Genomic DNA, 21,628 nt, shown 5'->3' with positions numbered 1-21,628 from the left:
TTTGACTGTGGAGACTTGGCCAGCACATCCAGTGTGGATGGACTTGTCAATGTGGGGAGGAATAGCTCCTCGTTAACGCAAGCACCATCTAGGATGGCTAATAACGTTCACATGAGTGGGCTGCTGAGCCGCCACGATGATGAAGCCACCAGGACCTCCACCTCAGAGGGACTGGAGGAGGGTGAGGTGGAGGGGGAGACCCTCCTCATCGTTGAGTCTGAGGACCAGGCTTCGGTGGATTTGTCGCACGACCAGAGCGGGGACTCTCTGAACAGTGACGAAGGTGACGCGTCCTGGATGGAGGAGATGTCCTATTACTGCGAGAAGTGCCAGAAGTGGATTCCAGCAAGTAAGCCTGCGGCTGTGTTGTGTCTCACTTGCATCGCTGGGGTTGTTGTTTGCAAGGTGGTTACGCTGTCCTGCATACCTGTTTTATGGCACAGCCCTTGTTTAGCTGTATCCTATCCTATGCTGGAGGAGAAGGGCTGTCTGAGCATTGCGTGGAGCCCAGAAGCCTGATGCTGGTGGTGTGCGTTAGGCACTTCGATCCATGAACTGTATGGGTGTCCGAAGCTGGCATTCCCTGTAAAGAAATGGGACTGTCTTCTTTAATTAGTAAAGAACAAGGGTATGACTTCAGAAACATGCACACCCTCCCGAGTCTTGCTGCTGGTGTGCTTAGGGGACTTTGGCCAAGCGACTTGGCCTCTCTCCTCACTCAGTTAACAACCCTTGCTGTAAAACTCTTCCTGTGGAGGAAAAGGGCTTTGGGACAGTGTTACTTTTTCTTTATTTTTTTTTCCCTGGTCAGTTTGTCACATCTGTGGAGCATATGGCTAAATTTCAACCTTAATGGTGTCCTGATAATGTGAATTTAATTTAGCTTTCACAGAAGCGTGTCTAGCCTGTAGCAGCTAGCTTTGGGAGGTGTTTGGAGCAAGCTGCAGAACTTGATCCCTCTGCTACTGCTGCTTGACATAAGATATATGCTGTTAGCAACGTAACAGACTAGACTTTACTTTCTAAATTCTGGATTATCGGATCTATTATTAGATCCGAAAGCTAGATATTGCTAAGCACTGGTTGTTTTTTGTTTGTTTTTTTTTTTTAATTTGGGGGTTTGGTTTTTTGGTTTTGTTTTTTTTTGTTTGTTTGTGGCTAGAAATAGTGAACTCTTCAGGTGGCACCTGCCTTGCAGATATGTCAGAGCTGCCCTTTTTGCCATCTTAGAATTTGCCAAAAGTTGCAGTGTAGAAATTGCCAAAAGTTAGTGTAGAAATCTCCTCTCAAGGCGTGTTAGTGAGTGTTTTGATGTTAATGTAATGGAACCAGCATCGTACTATTAAGGTAGTATGCAGTTAAAGGGACGTATTAACTTGAAATGTATTAATTAAAAAAAAAAAAAATGGAGCAGAGTTAAAGGTAGCATGAGATATCTTAGAGCACTTGATTTAACGCTCAATTTGTTTTATTTTACAAAGATGTTCCTCTCTCTCATTGCTGTGGAACAAATCCAAAGAGCAGAAAAAGCCAATCACAGAGCAACAGTAACTAGATACAAATGTGCAAAGCAAATGAGATGGAAAAGGGAAATACTGCTTTCTTTGCTAATTGTTCAGTTATACGGATATCAGTTGTCGCTTGTGAAAGTCACCAACGTGCTCAGACAAATGATCACTTTTTACATTGAACTGCCATCTAGAAATTCTGTTATCTACTAAGTGTGGGGGGGTTTCCCCATCAGACATAGGTGCAACTTTAATAGCTAGATTCTGCAATTCACTATGGAAGCAAAGCATCCATATATTGCAAATGCTTGATCTGGTGTTGTTTTACAGTAAAAGAGATGTCACACTTTTAAAGAAAGACCTTTTGGGTGTGAATTTCCAGAAATGCTGTAGTCTTAACTGTTTCCCTGACCTGTGATTTTATTTTTTAATTTTTCATATTTGTGTAAATTAACCCCTGGTGAGTTTAGAAGTCCTGATTCATATGATGTTTTTTTCTCTGCTGCAGAAACATAGAATTAGAGCCTGTAACTTTGGATGCGTGGGGTTTTACAGGTGGCCCTAGCCCAGCAGATCACTTTTGTTCAGACAAACTTTTTTGTGGGGTTAGCTTTAAGCTACCTTAAAGCTTCACACCATGTCTGCTCCAGTGCATCCTGGAGGCTGCTGTAAACAGGGACTGACAACCTTACTTCAGTAACATTTTGTGGACAGGGAAAGAGGGAGCTGTAAAGACATGTAGCAGTGAGTGGAAAGATGACATGGAAGAAAAAGCTTGTATATTCTGATAGCCTTTGCAGTAGCGTACCTTTTTTTAACAGGTCAGCTTTTTTTTTAGATAGAGTGGGAAAACAGTTATTTGTTGAAGTATATAGGTTATCCTGGGGAAGCAAGAAGGAATGAGAAATGCAGTGGAAACAAGGAAATCCTTGGCTTTGTACCTGCATTCAGATGTTAAGTAGAGCGCCCCTTTTTTATGCCTGCGCTTTTCAGTTGGTCACTGCTGGCTGCTGCAACCGTGAAATGAATCTGCGCCTTCTATCGCAGTGAGTTCTGACACTTCCTGGGAACTGTCTGCGTCTCTGGACTCTGGGAAAAAGGCAAAAAGTACTTTTCTGCCTGATGATGTAGGAAATCCAAATGTCCTTTGCAGCACTTTTTCCTATAAAAGGACCAAGAAATTGATTTTTGCCTATTCATTTTAGGTCAACTGAGAGAACAGCTCAGCTACCTCAAAGGAGATAACTTTTTCAGATTTACTTGCTCGGATTGCTCAGAAGATGGGAAGGAGCAATTTGAACGGCTGAGGTTAACATGGCAACAAGTAAGTAAAACGTTTGTGCCAGCGGAACAACCACGGGACTTTCTAAAATTGTTGTTTGTTGTGTATGTGCTACCTAGAAAAGGAGGATCAGGTATAGGTAACAAAGAAATATATACATGAACTTCAGAAATTAATTAGCTAAGGATTGCCTGCATATTAGAACTTGGGCATTTGGCAGGTGGATTGAAAGATAATCATAAAAAACACATTCCTTTTTTTTTCTTTCCTTTTTTTTTTTTTTCTTCCCCTTATGTTGCTCATGAATTCATGGCTTCAGGCAGGTTTGGAAAAGCAAAATGAATGGAATTTGGCTGCTGGGCATGAACAGCTTTTTGTGTATATGAGCAAATGTAAAACTAGTGAGGTGGCAACATATAAACAGAAAGCTTGCCAGCTCCCTGAACGCAAAGCTCCAACCTGGCTCCTTACTCACTAGCAACAGTCCTTGCTGGAATTTGCTATTTCAGTCACTTGTACACCTGAGCAATCAAAATAATTTGCATTATACGGCAACCACGGTATGGGTAGACTGATGCACAATCATCTTGCTCTAAGCAGGGTGCTGGAGGGGCAGGCAGGCAGTGCTGGCTGCCTCTGCACAAAATGAATTTGATCAGGCGGTAGCTGTTGCTCAGCCTTAAGTGTTTCCACATGCTGAGCATCGGGCAGTATGTGCGAGACATCTATTTGCATCCTTTGGGACAGTAGTGGTGTGTTGTCTCATAATACATCATTTAAAACATCAGTTGTAACTCCTGCAGTGCTTTCTCATGGTGCCCAGTGCAGGGCTGCGCAGGAGAAAAGGTTGGCGTAGCAGTCTGTGGCTAGCAGACCGGCAGAGTTTCGGCAAGTTACAGATCTGGAGAGCAAAGGCTGCTAGCGTTACACCCAGGTCTCTTCAGAGTGGCATTGAGAGGGGACAGACAAAATCAAAACGGGTGAGGAAGAAAGTTGACTAGTGAAGAGACTATCTCCCTAGGCTTCCAGCAGCCAGAGCTGCTGCTGCTTCTGGGTTAAGCCGAATTGAGGGAAGCGGTCAACTTATCTGAAGTAGGCAAAATGGGAACAGTGATTTCTGGATTTTTTTTTCAGAGTATGTGGCCTCAACAGATCCTTATCTTTAGCCAGATGAAAAGAGAATTGTTTCTGAAGTCCTGAGACACTGTCCCACCTGACTTAAAAACCACAAAATCCTAGATAAATAGTTATCAAGCTAAGAGGGGTTGCGACGCAGAAATAGGGTACAGGGGACATTAAGGCTGTCTGTATTTCCTCATTTTGGCATCTTCAGCAATGCATTCCAGAAAACTATGGCCTACTGCAAGGAGACCCATCTCCCTAAGAAAAATACATTTCAAACTCCTCTGACAGTGAAGAATAAGTCCCTATTGGAAAGTACTATCTAAGGCTACTGGATAGTTAGTTACTTACACAGCAGTAACCAAGGCTGTGTGATTGTTGAAAGATGGTCCCAGCCCAGCTGATTTTAGTTGTATTCAAATGAATTGGGTAAATGTAATTAACAGTTGGTCACCTAGGATTTACTTACAAAGAGGTGTGATATTTTTCAAACCTGCCCTTTAGTTTAGGCATATAATGGGTCAGACTGAATTCGGTTGTGAAGCACGTGAATGAGCTGTAAATGGATTGTGTTTAATGAAGATCACCTGGAGACAAACTTAATTCTCATATACCCAGAACAATTTCATGTAATTGATATCATGTAATTTTACAGAGAGTTTACAGTCTGTTCAGTTTGAAATGTAACAGTAAGTATTTAGAAGGATGATTGTCACTAGATGGATTAGACAGTGGGATTACTTGTGACCATTTTTTTGAAAGACTTTTTCCCTACCTCCACACTACATTCAGATCCCAGTTGTGATATAATTCATTTATACAACTGCTGCAAAAGCTTGTATCTCAGCATAAACCTGCATAACTAGGCAGCTTGTTATTCCCCTGGGATGGAGAAGTCTCTGGGAGAATGTGCATCTAACAATAGAAAGACGAGAATGGGCAGCATGAAAGCAGGAAGATGGATTGCAGAAGTTGCCTATGAGATGTTGCAAAAACAAGATATTTATGAGGGAGCAAAAATTTGTGTGTGTGGCAGCTGTGGGGAGGCAGTTCAGCAGATGAAACAGAAAAGATTCACTTGTATCCAACACCTTCTGTTCCAGGTTGTCATGCTGGCAATGTACAATTTGTCTCTGGAAGGAACGGGCCGTCAGGGGTACTTCAGATGGAAAGAAGATATTTGTGCTTTTATTGAGAAACACTGGACTTTCTTATTAGGAAACAGGTAAAGACGTGATGTTTCCCTGAAAGTCTGGTTGGTGAGCCAAAGGAATTAAAACCTGTTATACAGATGGACAAGGATCCTGGTTAATTTGGTGATGTCTCTATTGAGCCTCACTAGTGAGAAAATTGGAGGATTTAATACTGAGAACCTGAATGTAGGCATGAGGGGTACTCTTGAGAAAGAATAAGCATTTCTTAGTAGGGAAAAACAACCCCAAGAATGTCACACAAAAGCAATGTAAATGCATATATTTTGGGTTATTTCTTATCTTCCTGTAGGTAGCCTATGAACCTGCAAAGCCTTTGAGTATTTCTAAATAGACACAACAGACGGGCTAGTCCTGATGTCACTGGGCTTTAAAGAAAAAAAAAAAAAGGTCCAGCAAAGTACCATCTTACTTGGCTATAAAGCTTGCATGGACCCAGTTCTCCAAAAATGAAAATTGTGCCTTGTCTGTTAGCTTGTTTTGGATCTTAATAAAATAGCTTTTACATAGCAGGCATTACAAACCACTGAAATGTTTTTCAGTGTGTGCAAAGAAAGAAGCTGTCAGGGTAAGAACCCTTCTCGTAGAGGGCAGCCTTCGCGGCATGATGAGTTGTGAGCTGTATAGGCGAACGGCACATTTTTTCTGAGCGTGCTGAAGCTGTCAAACCCGTCTCACTGTTAATGCATGTGCTACAGAGGCAGGAAGGGAACTGAGCAAGTCTCTGAAGTTGTAGATTTGATTGACTTCACAGCTTCTTTTCTTCCCCAGGGATTTCTCTGTTGTAAGATCTGGCCTTTCTCCCTGGCCAGATTTGCTCTTTGGCTTTGCTTTCATTGCTTGTCTGTGCCTCCTTGCTCTGTTCTCAGAAATGTTAGCATTTGTCCCCTCTGGAAACAACAGGGACCCTGACAGGAAGGCAGCTGATGGCCCATTGTCCCTCGCTCAGGGAGCCATCACCTCCCAGGGTTTGCTGCTGCCTTTTGAGACCTGCCCTGGGAACTGGGCACTCCTTGCTCTGATTAAATTCAGATGAAGTGATTACTGGCCTCAGACGTAGTCTCCCCACTTGCCTGGACAAGCCACTGATGGAGCAGGGACAGCTGAACCATGTGTGTAGCGGTTCAAGGTTTATGCTTTACTTCCTTGGCATATTAAAGCACAGCTTATCCAGACTTACTGTAACGCTCCGGACTCTGATCTGGGGCACTTGAGTTTGATGCCCCACATTTGAGGGTCAGTACCCCAAGGTGTGTAACTGGTAACACTCAGACAGCAGCGAATACCTGCTTGGCCAAGCCTAGCCCAAGTACTGTGAAGTTTTTGCCAGTGGAGGTGTGCAAAGGCAAGGAGGAATCCTGAGATCCTGTGCAAATAAGGGTTTAGACCCTACACCATGAACCTGATTCTCTAGTAGCCAAGGGAGTACCTCAGTTATTGGCTAGAGAGGCAATTTTTAAATATTTCTTCTTACTTCTTCCCTAAATGATGTTTTAGTTAGCTCTGTGACCAGTTCTTAGAGGAACAAAAAGTGCTCAGATGCCCAGTAGAGTACACTGCCTTGCAGAGTGAAAGGCTTAAATGCAGCTCCCTGCCTCCAAGTGGCCAAAAGCGTGCTTCAGAAATAGTTCAGTGAGTGTGGTTGACTGGTATGTTGACTAGTAGGGATCCTCTTCCCCATGCTGCAGGAGAAGTTTTATGGCAGAAATCCCCAAGCAGAGATGGGGCTCCAGTATATATCGCATGCGTCTGTGGGACAAGCATACATACCCTGTTACCTTGCCACTTCCTGCAGCTCCGTTGTCCTCGGTGATTTATTTCTCAGACCCCTAGCTCTGCTTCTCTGCCATGCCTGACAAGGCTGCAGCCGTGGAAGGCAGAGTGGTCAGATCCCAACTCCCTTTGTGAATTCAGCCTTAGGGATCCTATCCTACAGCTCTGGGAATGTGCTTTGCTAAATGAAATGTCAAAGTAGTCAAGGCAGGCATTTAAATTAAGTTTGTCTTTCCTTCTGTGTGAAGTGATGCCTTTATCACTACCTTTCCTTTGCCTCTCCCATCCTGTACACCCAGAGTCCTGTTTGCCGTCTTCAGTAATGGAATACGGCTCTGCAATGTCAGGTCAACACAGCTATCGCTAGGATCCTGTTCCTGTTCTTGTATCGTCAAATTGTTAATGAAGGTAGCAACGTCAGTATTTGAAAGCTGGGGGTTCCAGTGGCAGGGAAGACCTCTCCTCTGTAGGCTCAGCGTATGGCAGCTCATTGACAAAAGAAAAATTGCGTCTCGCCTTGCTGCATTTGCATGGCATTTATGGAGCACATGTACACAGCGCTTTGTGCATCAGAGCCTACCAGTACATTGTAGCTTGCCCTTCGGAGTGGTTCTCTGTTTGAGAAGAAATGAATTGATCTTTAGCCTCTTTGAGGATGGGGCTGTATGGAGTACGTCATCCCCCTGCATCAGTGCCAGTGGCAGAAGCACTCTGCCCTTTCCATCTTGGAGGAGGGAGGAGGCTTCAGGATGAAAGCACAGCTGGCTAGTGGGGACCTAACACGTTTCCCCCTCTCCCATCATAGGAAAAAGACCTCAACATGGTGGAGCACGGTTGCTGGCTGTCTCTCTGTGGGGAGCCCCTTGTTTTTCCGCTCAGGGGCACAGGAATTTGGAGAACCGGGGTGGTGGAAACTGGTTCATAATAAACCCCCAACAATGAAACCTGAAGGAGAGAAGTTGTCTGCATCTGCACTAAAGGCAAAAGGTAACTCTTTCCCCAGTGGTGTGTAGGTTCCCAGCTGGGACAGAGCTGACAGAGCTGGAAGACATGAGAAAAGTTTACTTAAAACAATGTGTTTGTGTGTATGGACAGTTACAGGGCATGATTTTTTTTTTTCTTAGTTTAGCTCTGCTGTAGTGCTTGATTTAGGAGGACTATGCTGCATATGCTGTAGTATGAGAAGCCTGTTATATTTTATTGCCTTTTTGCATTGTGCTAACCGATTTAAAGGTTTTGAGATTTGTTCAGGTTTTTGTAGCTGAAATCTACAATTTCTCTGCCTCTCTTTACCCTGGGGAGGATTTTTTTATGTTTTGTCTGCACTAGATGCAAATTCCCTTCTGTGCAGAGGAGCAGAATTGGGGCTTAAATGAGGCTTTAGTGGTGCATTGGCTACATGTCCCAGAGTGAATTTCTTGTGTATTTTGAAAATACATCTTCTAAGATTTGTGGTCAATGTGTTTTTCTGACTGTATAGTATGTATCCAGTGACTGCAGGAGCTCAGTGTCTGTTAGAATAAGCAAACTACTTCTTTAGCAGCTTCAAAGCCACCTCTGGATCCCATCATTACTGTGGAAGGACTCAGGAAGCGGGTAAGCCGCAATCCAGTCGAATCGGCCATGGAGCTGAAGGAGAAGAGATCTCGTACTCAGGAAGCCAAGGATATTCGGAGAGCCCAGAAGGAGGCAGCTGGCTTTCTGGACCGGAGTACTTCCTCCACTCCTGTTAAATTTACCAGTCGAGGCCGTCGTCCCGATATCGTCCTTGAGAAAGGAGAGGTGATTGACTTCTCCTCCTTGAGCTCTTCAGATCGCACTCCTCTGACAAGCCCTTCTCCTTCCCCATCTCTGGACTTCTCTGCTCCTGGCACTCCAGCCTCGCATTCAGCTACTCCCAGCCTTCTCTCAGAAGCAGATCTCATCCCAGATGTCATGCCACCACAGGCTCTCTTTCATGGTAAGAGGTGTCATGTTTTTTCTTTAATAATAAGCCATACATAGCGGTTAAGGAAGATGTTAAAAAAAAAAAAAAGAAACTTCCAATGAGCTGCAGGATGTTTTCAAGATAAGATGGAAAGTAAGTGGTAAAATTCTGTTTGTCTTAGTTGCATGTAAACCTTTATTAGTTTTCCATAGTTGTATTGCCAGCTTCTAAGGCCAGAAGGAACCACCATTATTGTCTTCTGAGGGATCCTGAATAAACACTGGGTAGAAGGTTTCACCTAGCAACCGCTGCACCTCTCAGCATAAGCATTTCACTGCAACACAGATTACGCTGCTAGATAGCAACTCTAATTTTGCCTCAACTGTTTCTTAAATGGGAGAAATTTAATTCTCATGGTAATGTTCCAGTAGTTCTATAAGTTCAAACATCCCAATTAACAAATGTTACATTTCAGTCAGGTTGCAAAGCAGTGATGCAGGCTGAATGCTTTTAGTTCCTTAAGGAGCCAGACCTCAATCTAATTGGGGAAGTCGAGAATAAAGCATTTCTTGTTGGAAGGAAAGATAGTCACGTTCTGTAGAGGGACAAATCCTGTGCTTCTGTGACTCCTAACTGTTCCCTCAGTTTAAACAGAACTTCTCCAGGGTATGTTAGCTGAAGATACAGCTCCCCAGCTTGACCATTTGATCCCCAGCCTTCAGGAATTTTCAACAATTTAACACTTGTCAAAGAGCATGAACTTGCAGCTCAGGAGTGCCATGTTTTTGGATGCGAAACTGCAAGACACTTTAGGAGCAGGATTGATTCTGTGTCCTGAAATTGGACTCCTTATGGCGTCTCCTGTCCAAAATCAGGAGGTATATAGAAAATGGAGCGCGTTGCGTAAACCCGCATTATTTCTCCTTAGCAGAAAAGTCCTGTCACAACCCTTTTTGAAATGGGGCTTTGACGTTTACATTTTTTTCCTGGATTATTTTGATCTGTTGAACAGATGATGAGGAAATGGAAGGAGATGGAGTCATAGACCCAGGAATAGAGTATGTGCCCCCTCCCAGTGGGACAGCTGGTGCTGGCACTGTGATAGCAAGTAGAAAAAAAGTGAAGACAGCTGAGCAGATCAAGCAAGAGGTAGAGAGCGAAGAAGAAAAAACAGAAAGGATGGAAGGTGACAGTGAAGATCCTGAAGAGTCAAATGCATCGCTGCAGGTGAGGGGGCGAGACAAGAGGAAGCCACAGCTGGAGAAGGATGCTAAACCCAGAGCTCCCAAGCATACCTCTGTTAGCATCTATGAGGAGAAGCTGCTGCTGAAGAGACTGGAAGCCTGTCCCAATGCCACGAGCATGACCCCAGAGGCCCGGAGACTGAGGCGCAAGCTGATAGTCAGGCAGGCCAAGAGGGAAAGAGGACTGCCGCTCTTTGACTTGGACCAAGTTGTGAATGCTGCACTGCTCTTGGTTGATGGGATTTACGGAGCCAAAGAAGGAGGTGTTTCCAGGTCCCCAGTAGGGCAAGCAACATACAGAACTACTAGCCAGGACTTCAGGATCTTGGACAGATACCAGGTGAGTGTTTCCAAACCTAAGTGAGCTTTTGGCACTGGTTATTTTAGAGCTTTTGCTGCAGGCAGCAGTGTTGCCTTGAGGTTATCTGACTCCCAAAGTGAGAAGGATTATGTGAACAAGACTCATTGTGACTTGGGGCTGTGTCCCCACCAATGCTCTCACAAGCCCCTTTCTTCTTGGAACATGCTTGTACAGCACAGCTGTCTATCAGTGTCAGCACTATAAATGTCTATGTATTTGTACTCCAGCCCTGCCCAAACAATGATGGTGGAGGCCTGAAAGTACCCAAATAGGTGGTTGCTCTTTCATGCTATGTAGGAGGGAGATCGCTTGCAGTGCTTTTCTGAGTGATGTGTGCGGCTCATAGGTTTGGGTGCTAAATCCGAGAGTGCGCAGTAGAGTCCTCTGAGGTGGGACCGTCATGATGTGGGTCCAGTCCGTCCTGTTGGATTGAAAGGTCCTTATTCCCCCTCCGTTGATATGATTCCCCTGTGTTAAGTCATTGACTAATCTTCCTGAAATGTTCTGCGTTTTTTTTGTACATACAGACAATGCTGCCTGCCATGAAGGGGTATCGACAGCAGACAACAAAGTTTCTGTATCGACTGGTAGGCTCAGAAGACCTGCTGACAGACCACAGTATTGTCAGTCCTTACACATCCCGTGTCCTGAAACCTTACATCAGGTACAGATGGTCAGAGGTTGAATTTGCTCTTGGCTTGTGAACCGACAGCCCACGGAGAGGACACCTTTCTTGGGCAGTGCTCCTCACTCATCCTTGAAGTACAACCCAGTATACTATGGTAACCCTGAAAGGATAGTGTTTTATTTAGCTGAGTAGTTAAACTGGCTCTGCATTGGGAAAGGGAATCTCCAAGAGAGGGCAGGGCAGAGAATGACTGTAGTCATTCAATGCAAGTTGCACCTGCTCTTGGGTCAGAACCGTGATTTCCTTGCTCCTGCTGTAAGGAGAGGTTGGCTTGGCGTGCTGCGGATCTGGGAAGTGTCCTGGCCTCTGACACAAGGGTGTTTTTGCTGAGCTGGGTGCTGTTTTCCCACATGAAAGGAAGACTCTGTTCTTTTGTTCCAAGTTGAGCATGTCAGAAAATATTTCATGGGCAGTACCCATTCAGCTGCAGTGGCAGTTATTGTTGCTCACTTGCCTTTTGTGTTTGCTTTTCATGTTACTGGCAGGCGTGATTATGAGACAAAGCCCCCAAAACTCAGGCTGCTGGCAGAAATCCGGGCATATCCACACAGGAATGATCTCAACTGGAAGGCTGAGCCAGAAGCACCCATTGATTACTGCTACGTTCGCCCTAATCACATCCCCACTATAAACTCCATGTGCCACGAATTCTTCTGGCCTGGTAAGATTCCTTCAGTGCTTGGTTTTCTAAGAAGGAAGTGGTTTTGTTCAGAAAAAAATATTCTTGGGCCAAATTTTTCTTCAGTTGGTGTCTGGCTTGGTTCTTAGAAAACCATTATCTGATGTCATAGGAATGCAGTTGAGATGAAGACATGGGTTTGGTGTCTTTGTCTTTTGAGATCATTTAGAACTGGGCAATTAGACCCTAATTAGCACAGCACTTAAAGAAATAGGTTGTTTTGGGTAACACCATCGATGCCAATAGGAGTCGTCAGTTACTAAAATTAAGCATCCAGTGAAACGTTTTGCAGAATCAAGGGCTGAAGTCAAGAGTTTTATACCAGAGATCTACTGCTCACTAGCTTCATGAGAAAGTTTCTTCCTAGCAGCTATAAGCTGGATATGTTGGAGTGAAATTTGGGAATTGCACTTAAAACTGCAAGCTTCACTGTGATGTCCTTTATTTCTTCAAGCCTCAGTATTTGCAAGGTATGGAAAAGCTTGCGTATCGATTTTTATGTATCATTTCTTGAACTGTAGGCTCTTTGGGGACAGTGGCTGCCCTTTATGGGGGCAGTTATGAGGCTGTAGTCTTTAGTTCTTCTAAAATAATAATAGTGATGTTCATCTACTGCACGGATCAGCTTCTGATCAGCAAACAACACGGCAGACTAATTTAGAAAAGCCCAGTACAAACAGTACACACCTTTATTCCAAGTAACTGTTTGCTTTATGTTTTGACTTGCAGATAGTGATTCAACAGGGTTTGTAGTTCAGCGGTGCTCATATGCTGCAGTCAGGGTTAGAGCTCTTTGTGCTACTCGTTGTCCAAACTGTACAATTTGGGGGAGAGATAACGTGGCATACCTTCCCTTTCACAAGCTGTTTTGGAGCTCATGAGAGACACTCGCAATCCCAACAGAGGCTGAACCCCTTTGTTATAGTCTCTCCTCTTCTGATAATGCATTTGAAGTTCTGGCCAAGTTGGGTCGCACCTTCATTAAGTTCTTCAGGACTCACCCTGTTCTATTTAACTTAAGGAGCGTGGGTGTGTTCCACCCAACTGTGAACTGTTCATCATTAAATCAGAAAGCTGACACTCCTGTCGGTCCCCAAACAGGAATCAAAATCTCTTCCGTGGTGTAAATTTTCTGAGGCTGGGATTATATGATTTATGGCACCTTGGTTCTCTTTTAGCAGGATAGGTAAGCAAGGAGGCGATACTTCAGGAGATAAAGCACAGTGTCTTTGTGGATGCGAAGGGTTTAGCTTTACAACGGGCCGGTACAACTGAGGAGGGGGTGGGATATGCAGCTGAGGGGACATCATTAAGCTAGCACTGCTGTTCAGAGAAACAGCTGTAATTCCGCCTAAGTTTAGGCATCCAAAGCATGTGTGCTTGGGGGATGCTGTCGTCAGTAAATGACATCTTAGGTGTGCTCAGTTGCCTTCTAATAGTGATGCTCTCATTGACTGAATTCTTAAGTTTTAGGCACTTCACTGGGTGGGGTGAGCCAGGCCTTAGTTCTTCCACCTCTCCAAATCCTTCCCGTCAGAGCTGCTCTTGTTTCTCACAAAGCAGAAACAAGTTTGCAGGTAGTTACCGCAAATGAGCTGATGTGAAGCAAGATTCCCTCTTGTCTCTCACGGTATCTTGTGCCTTCATGTCCTAACGGGAAACATCTCCTGAGCAGGCGAGTGGTAAACCATACTGAGCTAAGCATCTTCCTACAGGAATAACTGCGTGCTGAGGGGACGGCACCATTTCATCGACGCCAGTGTGCTTGGGGCAATGTAGCGTTCCTGTACAGACACGCTGTAAGGCACTTCAGTCAATTGCAGCCTTGAGATAATTAACGCGGCTCCCTATTGCCAATCGATTCCTCCCACGTCTTACTCCACCCAGCTTACTCTCGAGCAAGAAAATAATTCACCCGCTTATTTGTGCCTGGTGCCTTATGAAGTCTTGCATCTCATCAAGAGTGATAAACGTTACTGGAAAATGTACTTTGCTATTTTGTTATCCCACGTTCCAAATATATCTGCGATTGCCAATTTGAGGCTGAAACTAACATTTATGGCACAGCTCCGCTATTTCTTGCACATCATTTAGGGCCTGTCCACACAAATTACCAAGCAGTCTTCTATGCCTTGAACTGCGCTGCTTGGCCCTAACATGCTGTGTGGATGCTCCTAGGCTGTAGCAGCAATGTGATTAGGCAAGGTAACAAACTCCACTCAGAAATCACCAGCCTCAGGTGTTTTTGTCCAGCCTCTGACTCACAGAACCACCACTGCTTGAGAGGCTGCCTCATGCCCCAGATTAGGGAATTTGCATGCGAAAAGCTAATGTTTTGATAGCGTTGAAAGCTGTGGTCAGGTTCACAGTGCAGCTCCACAAACAGCTGAGTATGCACAAGAGGAAGCAGCAGGGGCTCAAGGCCAGGTGGAGAAAAGAGAAGGGAGCCTTAGGTAGGTAATGCTGCCAAAGCTGAAGCCCAGTTTCATGTCTGCTGCGTCTGGAGAGAGTTTGCAGGAAGGACGGGATGGTTCACCCAGTGTATCAGGCTGATACACTCTAAACTGCCCCCCTTTGCTTGTCTGCAAAGGGGTCCTCAGCATTTGCCGGCTGGAATAGGAATGGTGTACACCAACCTGGTGCTGGCCCAGCCCAGGTGAAATGAAGAAGCAAACCCTTATCCATTAATGTTACTGCAGCCTTTAGGAGCCCTGGGCAAGGGGCACAAACTTACTAGGACCCAATCCAGCAAACATTTGCACATGCAAGTATCTTTATCCACATGCATATTTACAACTGGGTCCTTAGCAGAGTCTGCTGATATGGCTCAGAATACAAACCAAGGAAAGATTAGCTGGGTGCTGAGATCATACGATTTTTTTTTTTTTTTTTTTTTTCCCCCCCATCCTGTTTTAGACAACGCGCTTTTTGAGTTTTGGTTTCATCCTCGAGTCATTTGGGAGGAAATCAGCCTTGTTAATTTCTCCATGCAAAAATCCCCACTAGTAAGCAGGTCTCGTTTTGTCTGTGTGTTTTGTTGAAGCATCTCTCTATATCAGAGCTTTGAAATAAAGGTAAAAGGAAGGGATCAAGTGAGTGTTTCTAAAAGCCCTTAAACCCCTGAATTTCCGTGCAAGTGTGACACTTTTCTTTTGGTTTGCAATGCTTTCAACTGCTGTTTCTCTCTTTCTCCATAGGAATTGATTTGTCAGAATGCCTGCAGTATCCAGACTTCAGTGTTGTCGTCCTTTACAAGAAAGTTATTATTGCCTTTGGCTTTATGGTGCCAGACGTGAAATACAATGAAGCTTACATCTCTTTTCTGTTAGTTCACCCTGAGTGGAGAAGAGCTGGGATTGCAACCTTCATGATTTACCATCTTATCCAGGTAATGAAAAAAATCCCATGTCTTTGCTAAAGAACTAGCTCTCCCTTCTTCCTTGTGTGCACACATGCAAATATTAGAAAGGAAGTAGTGAGGTGTTCCTCCTTTCTGCCTCTTTCTCCTTGCCCTTTCTTTGCTTACACACCTGCACAGATTGTCAGCAGCCCATGTGAACATTTATGGGGGGAAATCGCTTCAAAAGCAGAAACTAAAATGTATTTAGAACCATACTGGACAGGTCCTCAGAATTAGCAAGGTGCTGTAGACTTTGACTGTCTTGGGCTTAACTTTGTGTTCTTCAGTGGTCAATAGTTCACATAACAGTAATACCATAAATTAGGGGTTTAAAGGAGAAAATGAGATAATAGTGGGGAGGTTCAGTTAGAATCTGTTGCAGCTTTCTTGGCTACACCTGGAGGTTTATTCCATGACCAGGGCCGTTGCATTAAATCACTTACTGATCTTAATCATTCTCTTTCACTTTTAATACTCTGGTTCAAATCCAGCTAAGTTGAAGATAAAGAATAAGTGTTTGCAACCTCATTCAAATTTGTTCAAACTAGCTTGTACTGGGCTTTGTTCCATAGGGACACTTGGGAAAATTAATCTGAGCTAACTAAACGGGTGGTATTAAAGTAGTTAAACTTCATTAAATCTCTGAATGAATACTGTTATTCAGGTGGCCTTAATTCCATTCACTTTCTTGAATTAAATTGCAGGAAAGCCAGCTTAATTTTGAGTCAGGATGCAGACAGATGTCCTTTTCAGAGCCCAACTGTGCCTCTTCAGGGCTCACAGTTTTTTACCACTCCCTGAACTCTCTTGGCAGAGCTGCCGATATGAAACGTTTCTTAACTTGTTTTAGTCAAGGTGAGCTGCACTAGCAAAAACTCACCATTGAAACTCTTTTTCCTCATACTCATTTGGCTGAAGAGAGGTAGGGAGTGCTGGCAGAGCCTTGGGAACAGTGACCTGTACCTTGGAAAAGCAGTTTCCGCTGAGGGTAGCTCTTCCGGGCCACCCGAGGGTAACTCTTCTACCTACACAGCTCTCTGCAGTGTCCACCTCTCTTTGCTCTACGTGTTGACACAGCCACTAACCAATCTACTTTAAATTCACCCCTTACATTTCCCAAGCATCTCTGTGTAAAGTGCTTAAGTAAATTGCCCTCAACTGTAGTCTGTTGATGTGAGATGTCAACACCTAGTGAGAACAGGCGCAAGTGATGCGCCAAGATTTGCAGGGATCCAGCGGCTGGACTCATGTCTCTCCAGCAGAGTTGGGATGTGTTGGCAAGTCAGCTGTAGAAAATCATCACAGCTTTTTGTGGGATGTATCACACCCAATTAACCTAATTCTGCTTGCAGGTAGACTAGCATAAAATTACCACATTGAGGAGAGCTAGGCAGGTTTGAGGCTGATTAGGCTTGCTAGCAATGAGAGATCAACAGTGTATTGTTGGCTTATGTTAGATTTATTTTTCCATTGCTGAGTATCTGTCAGTGGTAGAAGGCATTTAGTCATGGAAGAGAAGAAATGGTGGTTGTGACCTTCTGCTCCTCAATCACCAGATTGTATGTGCTGCTTTGCAGCCTGCTTGGGCTGACACCAGGGTCTGCTCTCTGCAGCTAGAGCCACTTTCATACGCTGTTTGGATTAAGGGTCTCTTGGATCAGCGTGCTGAGTTTGGGGATGGATTCTTGGGAACAGCATAATCTAACAGAAAATGTATTGATGCAAATGATGCCTTGATGATGGGTTTGTTTTCAGAAGTTATCCTCTAATGCATCTGGCCCAGAGGACCAAACTGCATCTTCTTAATATCTCATTCCAACTTCCTTTTCCCAAAAATGAATCCAGATTATTTTACTTCTCCCCCCCCCCCCCTTAAATCCCTGTGAGAGCTTTCCCTTTGAATAATCTACCATGGAAATTTCCTAAAGGGTGTTACTGTTCCCACTTAGAGTTACAATACATTCAATATAAATAGAATGCTATTAAAACACTAGATGAAAGCAGGGAAAAATTATTATATCGGCATCTTTATCAGAGAGCTGCTGGTTAGGATAATCTGGGATCTTTAAGGTAACTTCATCCATGCCATTTGCTGTCTGAACTGAACTCCCTGCCTTCTCAGGAGGCAAGTGCTGTGCCCTGAAGGATGGGAGAGGAGCTGGGTGGGATAGACAGGAATTCCAGCATGACAGCCCAGAGGTGTGCTGGGGCTGCTCGCATGGTCCCAGAGAGCTCAGCTCTGTTTGCTGACGGGGAGGAGCGCGGCGCCTGATCCTCTGGCATGTTTTGTCTTTTCTTCAGGCCATTGTTAATAAGTATTTGAGATCAGTGCTGTACACTGAGATTATTTTTAATTAACAATTACTTAGCAATTGACAACGGAAAGCTGACAAATTATAGTCCAAAACCTGCTTTCATTGTCAGAGAGTCCATGTTTCCCAGAAACAAAGGCTCAGAGGAACAGCAGTGTTCCCTTTGCCTTTCAGCTGTTGCTATGTGTGGTAACTTCTGTGTCGAGGCCTGCGATTTTCTCACATTTCCTCAGTAACCTGAATACCTGAAATGATGAATCTCTTCACCTCCGCATTCCCCCAGAGGCTGTCTCATTCTTTTGCTGTGATACTTTTTTTTTTTTTTCCCCCACTCCCCCCCTTCCTTGGCAGACCTGCATGGGCAAAGACGTAACCCTTCACGTCTCTGCAAGCAACCCTGCTATGCTGCTCTACCAAAAGTTTGGATTTAAGACTGAAGAATACATTTTGGATTTTTATGACAAATATTATCCGTTGGACAGCAAGGAGTGCAAGCACGCGTTCTTTCTCAGGCTGCGGCGCTGATCCATTGGAGCTGTCTGGGGGTCTGCGAAAAGCCCAATCTGTCAAGCAAAGAACTACCACGGCTTTCAGTGGAGGGCGTTGGCTGCCATGTGAGAGCTGGAACGCACCGATGCCTTTATCCCTAGGACTTTGAATGTCAGCAGTGCTATGTTGTGTGCTGAAACTGCAATCCAAGAGGATTGATTCCTACGCTCCAAGGGGAGAGGCCTGGAAATGCCAACTGGGACATGCTGAAACCACTGGAAGACTGAAATTCTTTATGGGGAGTTTTCCTGCCACTGTTACTTTGGAGAGCCTCATTGACAAACAAACAAACAAGAAAATAACCCCAAACAAAAAAATACTTGTCACTTCAGAGGGGACCCATGGATTTCAAATTTTGAAACCTATCCAAAAAAAGTAGCAGGTTTTTCATTTCTGTTTTTGTTTATGGGAAATGAACATCTAAACTTAAATCATCCACAGTGTTTTTGTGATTTGATTGCTTTGTTAGGAACCATGTCTTGAATCTGTGAAGGGAAATAAGATATTGGTGCATCTAGCTGGATGCTAACATTAGGAAAGCCCTACATGTGCCAGAACAGCAATACTGGAACCATGTTTTAGGAATAATGAAGAGTGTGTGAACTCATGTGATCCCAAATGCAAGGCTCAGACGAGATGTCTTTCTTCCGCTCCTTCCCTACTGCCTTCCTTTCCCCTCGTTGACCCTGTGCTCAATGTGAAGTTCTTATAGTGCGCAGTGTTTTGTGTTCAGGAACAAGGTGTCAAGCGGGTTTGTAGCTAGGCAAGGTAGGACACAACAGCTGCCAAATCAGCTCTTCGAAATCTTACAACCTATCTGCCAGTTGTTGATGCTGCAGATCAGCCCTTTGGGCACACCTCTAAACACAGAGCCAGCCTTGCAGGCTCCAGCATCCACCTCCTTCTGCTACAGACTGTCTGGCTAGAAGAAACCCAGAACAAAAGTCAGTGGTAACATTTGAAATGCAGGCTCTGGTCTGTAGAAGCAATCTGTTTGCAGCTTGGAGGGAGGAGAGGGTAGAGGTGGACCAGTTCCGGTTCTTGGCTGGTTCCACATCTAGGCTGTGATTTCAGGGCTCTAAGTATAAGTAAAGAGGAGAGGAAAGAATAAATAGAAATAACCAAGAATTAAAAAAAATACAAACCCCAAACAGTTTCTCTGGTAGTGGTGTCTAGTCCTTTTACACAGTTTAGCAGCTTCTCTCTCTCCCTGACTTTTATTGCAGATGAACAGTAAGCTGGCAGTTTGCTCTGCTGCCTGACCGAAGGTCAGTCTGTGCATTTTAAATACGAGTCACATCCACTGCGCTGTTCCTTTCACATCAAGCCCCACAGAGAGCTACGCAACAAATGTGACTTCTTTGTTCTTAATCCACTGTGTATACCTGTTGGGTACCTGGCTATAGTAGTAGTTGCCTTAATGGAGTCTTCATTTTGGTAACAGCAGAGAGATGGACACAAAGTATGTTTTTGTGGTAGCCAATGTACATTGTTACCAAAACAAAAACAGTGTTAGTGGGAGGGAAAAAGAACCCATCCAAGTGTTGTGTGCCCTAACATCCGTGCACATTTCTGCTTGCTTTATGACTATGTGAAAATTTTTGATGTTACTGATGTTATGAGTTAGCTGTACTTGGAAAGAAAAAAATACCTGTCTTTATCAATGGAATTAAAGCCCTTCCCTTGGAAAAGCCTACTTGTAGTCATACTGTTTGTTAAGCTGTCTCTCCATCATCTTATTTCACTGAAATCTAGCAAACTCAAGTATGGCTGATAGAGGATGCAAAGCGTGTGTGTGGGCAGCGGTGCAAGGCAAGAAACTCCTTATTTCTCTACTGGGCATCCACACAGAAGCCACACACATGCAGGCCCTAGCCGGCTGTTCCCTTGCCAGCCAGAATTAGGAGATAAAAGATAGTCTGAAGAAGATGACCTGTTCTGTATCGTGTTCTCAAAGGCGACCATGAAGATTTTGAGGAGCTTCTTGTTCTGTGCTTACGCCTCTGTGGCTTTGTCCCTCAGAGGGAGGATGCCAAGTGAAGAAGGTGTTAGAACAGCCCTGGGATTCCTGCTGTGCTGCAGACCACTTGTTTTATCCAGGTGGTTCATTTACCCCCAGATCCTCAAAGGCAATGAAGTGCCTTTGAGCCTTTGCACCTCAGCTATTTTGGATCTGTCTGTCACCTGGAAAAGCAGAAATACCAACACTTGCCTTCTTCAGGGAGACTGTGAGCTCATTAAAGGTTACAGCAGATGGAGATCAATATTGCTGTTCTGCAGGCTGCAGAAACACAAAAGCGCTTTGCAACTTCACAGGTCCACCAGCATTTATGTGGACATGGCTTGTTACTTGCTAATTTGCCTATATTTCTTGGAAAATCAGCCAGTTAACTGCTATACATATTGTATCCCACAGTCCTGGGACTGTAGGCTTAAGTTTTGATCTCCTGGTGTTATCTTATGTGGAGGACACTCCACACCCTGTTCCTTAGTGCTGCCTGAGAAAATCTGGCATGGCTTTGAACTGCTTTCCATGAGATCCTTCCCTGTTGATCCTAACGGCTTTGGCAAGAACAGGTTGCAAGCGTGGCTGGCTTGAGGATCACTTTGTTGACGGTCTGGGCAAAAGACGAAGAGCTGTGACTCAAGACGACCTTCCTGACTTACAGAGGGATCCCAGCAAACCAGATCTGAAGGACACTGGTGAAGCCTGCAGTATCTGTGCATTATTTCCTCTTGGCAGCTCAAGCTGTCTGTAAGAGACATGTTTCTTTTACTCTGCTGATTATATGGGTGAGCACAGAGGCACTGTTTGGTGAGCAGGAATTCACCCCCCACTTTCAGCAAGAGTCTCCTGAGGACAGGAGGTTGAGGCCAGCCTTGTAACAGGCACTATGTGAAATCAGGTGTGCAATCTGATAGGGGCTGGCAGCCCTGGGGAAATGCACCAGGGTTGCCAGGGAGCTTTACCTGCCCTCACTAGGTCGGCACCAGAATTAGGCAGCCTTTGAAGTAGCTATAAAATAGCTGCTGCAGCTCCATCTCTTTTTTGTGGCTGCACAGGGACCGCTTCCAGCCTCCTCTTGAGAACATTTCCTTCCCGAAACATTGAATAATGAGAAGCCTGAATGGCTCGTAGCAGCTTAAGGCCACTGCTTGAACACACAGCTGGCTTTCTCTGCAATGGATGAGACTCCTTCAAGGTACACAACGAAACAAACCATGTGCTTTTACCCCTCTGCGTGCCTCTGTGCCTCGGAGACCAGTGTGATGAGTTACGTTAGCTGCGATTAGAAAGCCAGCATCCACCCTGCTTAATGACACGATTACGCCATGCTTCCCTGAGCTGCGCAGTGACTGTAGCGGTGATTGTGGCTGCCAAACACAGCCCAGTTTAACAGAACAAAGTTTTCCTGGAGAATAAAGGTGGAACCTTACTTACCCTTTTCTAATAGAGCAGCAAAGCCCGAACCTTTCCACGTGCTTGTCTGAGCTCTGATGCTTCACAACCAGGAAGCTGCCCACTGTGGTCAGCTTATCATGCTCATTGATCTACAGTGGCTGAGCTGGGT

General features: G+C 44.7%; 1 protein-coding gene across 3 annotated transcripts; it reads left to right on the top strand.

The window, feature by feature from the left end:
- Positions 1 to 74: 74 nt before the first annotated feature.
- KAT14 (lysine acetyltransferase 14) lies at positions 75 to 19,752 on the top strand. 3 transcript variants are annotated; one of them, XM_076334803.1, is made up of 10 exons: positions 75 to 349; positions 2,714 to 2,832; positions 5,016 to 5,137; positions 7,702 to 7,883; positions 8,440 to 8,856; positions 9,836 to 10,407; positions 10,956 to 11,092; positions 11,602 to 11,777; positions 14,993 to 15,183; positions 17,859 to 19,752. In XM_076334803.1, the coding sequence occupies exons 1-10, from the start codon at positions 94 to 96 to the stop codon at positions 18,030 to 18,032; spliced, it is 2,346 nt and encodes a 781-aa protein (XP_076190918.1). In that variant the 5' UTR covers positions 75 to 93; the 3' UTR covers positions 18,033 to 19,752. The 3 variants fall into 3 exon arrangements, with proteins under 3 accessions (XP_076190918.1, XP_076190917.1, XP_076190919.1); XM_076334802.1 differs by having other exon boundaries at positions 8,437 to 8,856; XM_076334804.1 differs by lacking the exon at positions 17,859 to 19,752 and adding an exon at positions 17,682 to 17,826 and having other exon boundaries at positions 8,437 to 8,856.
- The last annotated feature ends 1,876 nt before the right edge of the window (positions 19,753 to 21,628 follow it).

Source organism: Aptenodytes patagonicus, chromosome 3 (genome assembly GCF_965638725.1).
Source record: "Aptenodytes patagonicus chromosome 3, bAptPat1.pri.cur, whole genome shotgun sequence".
Classification (NCBI taxonomy): Eukaryota; Metazoa; Chordata; class Aves; order Sphenisciformes; family Spheniscidae; genus Aptenodytes; species Aptenodytes patagonicus.
Note: the sequence above shows the minus strand (reverse complement) of the source record. Positions and strands in the feature narration are given on the sequence as shown.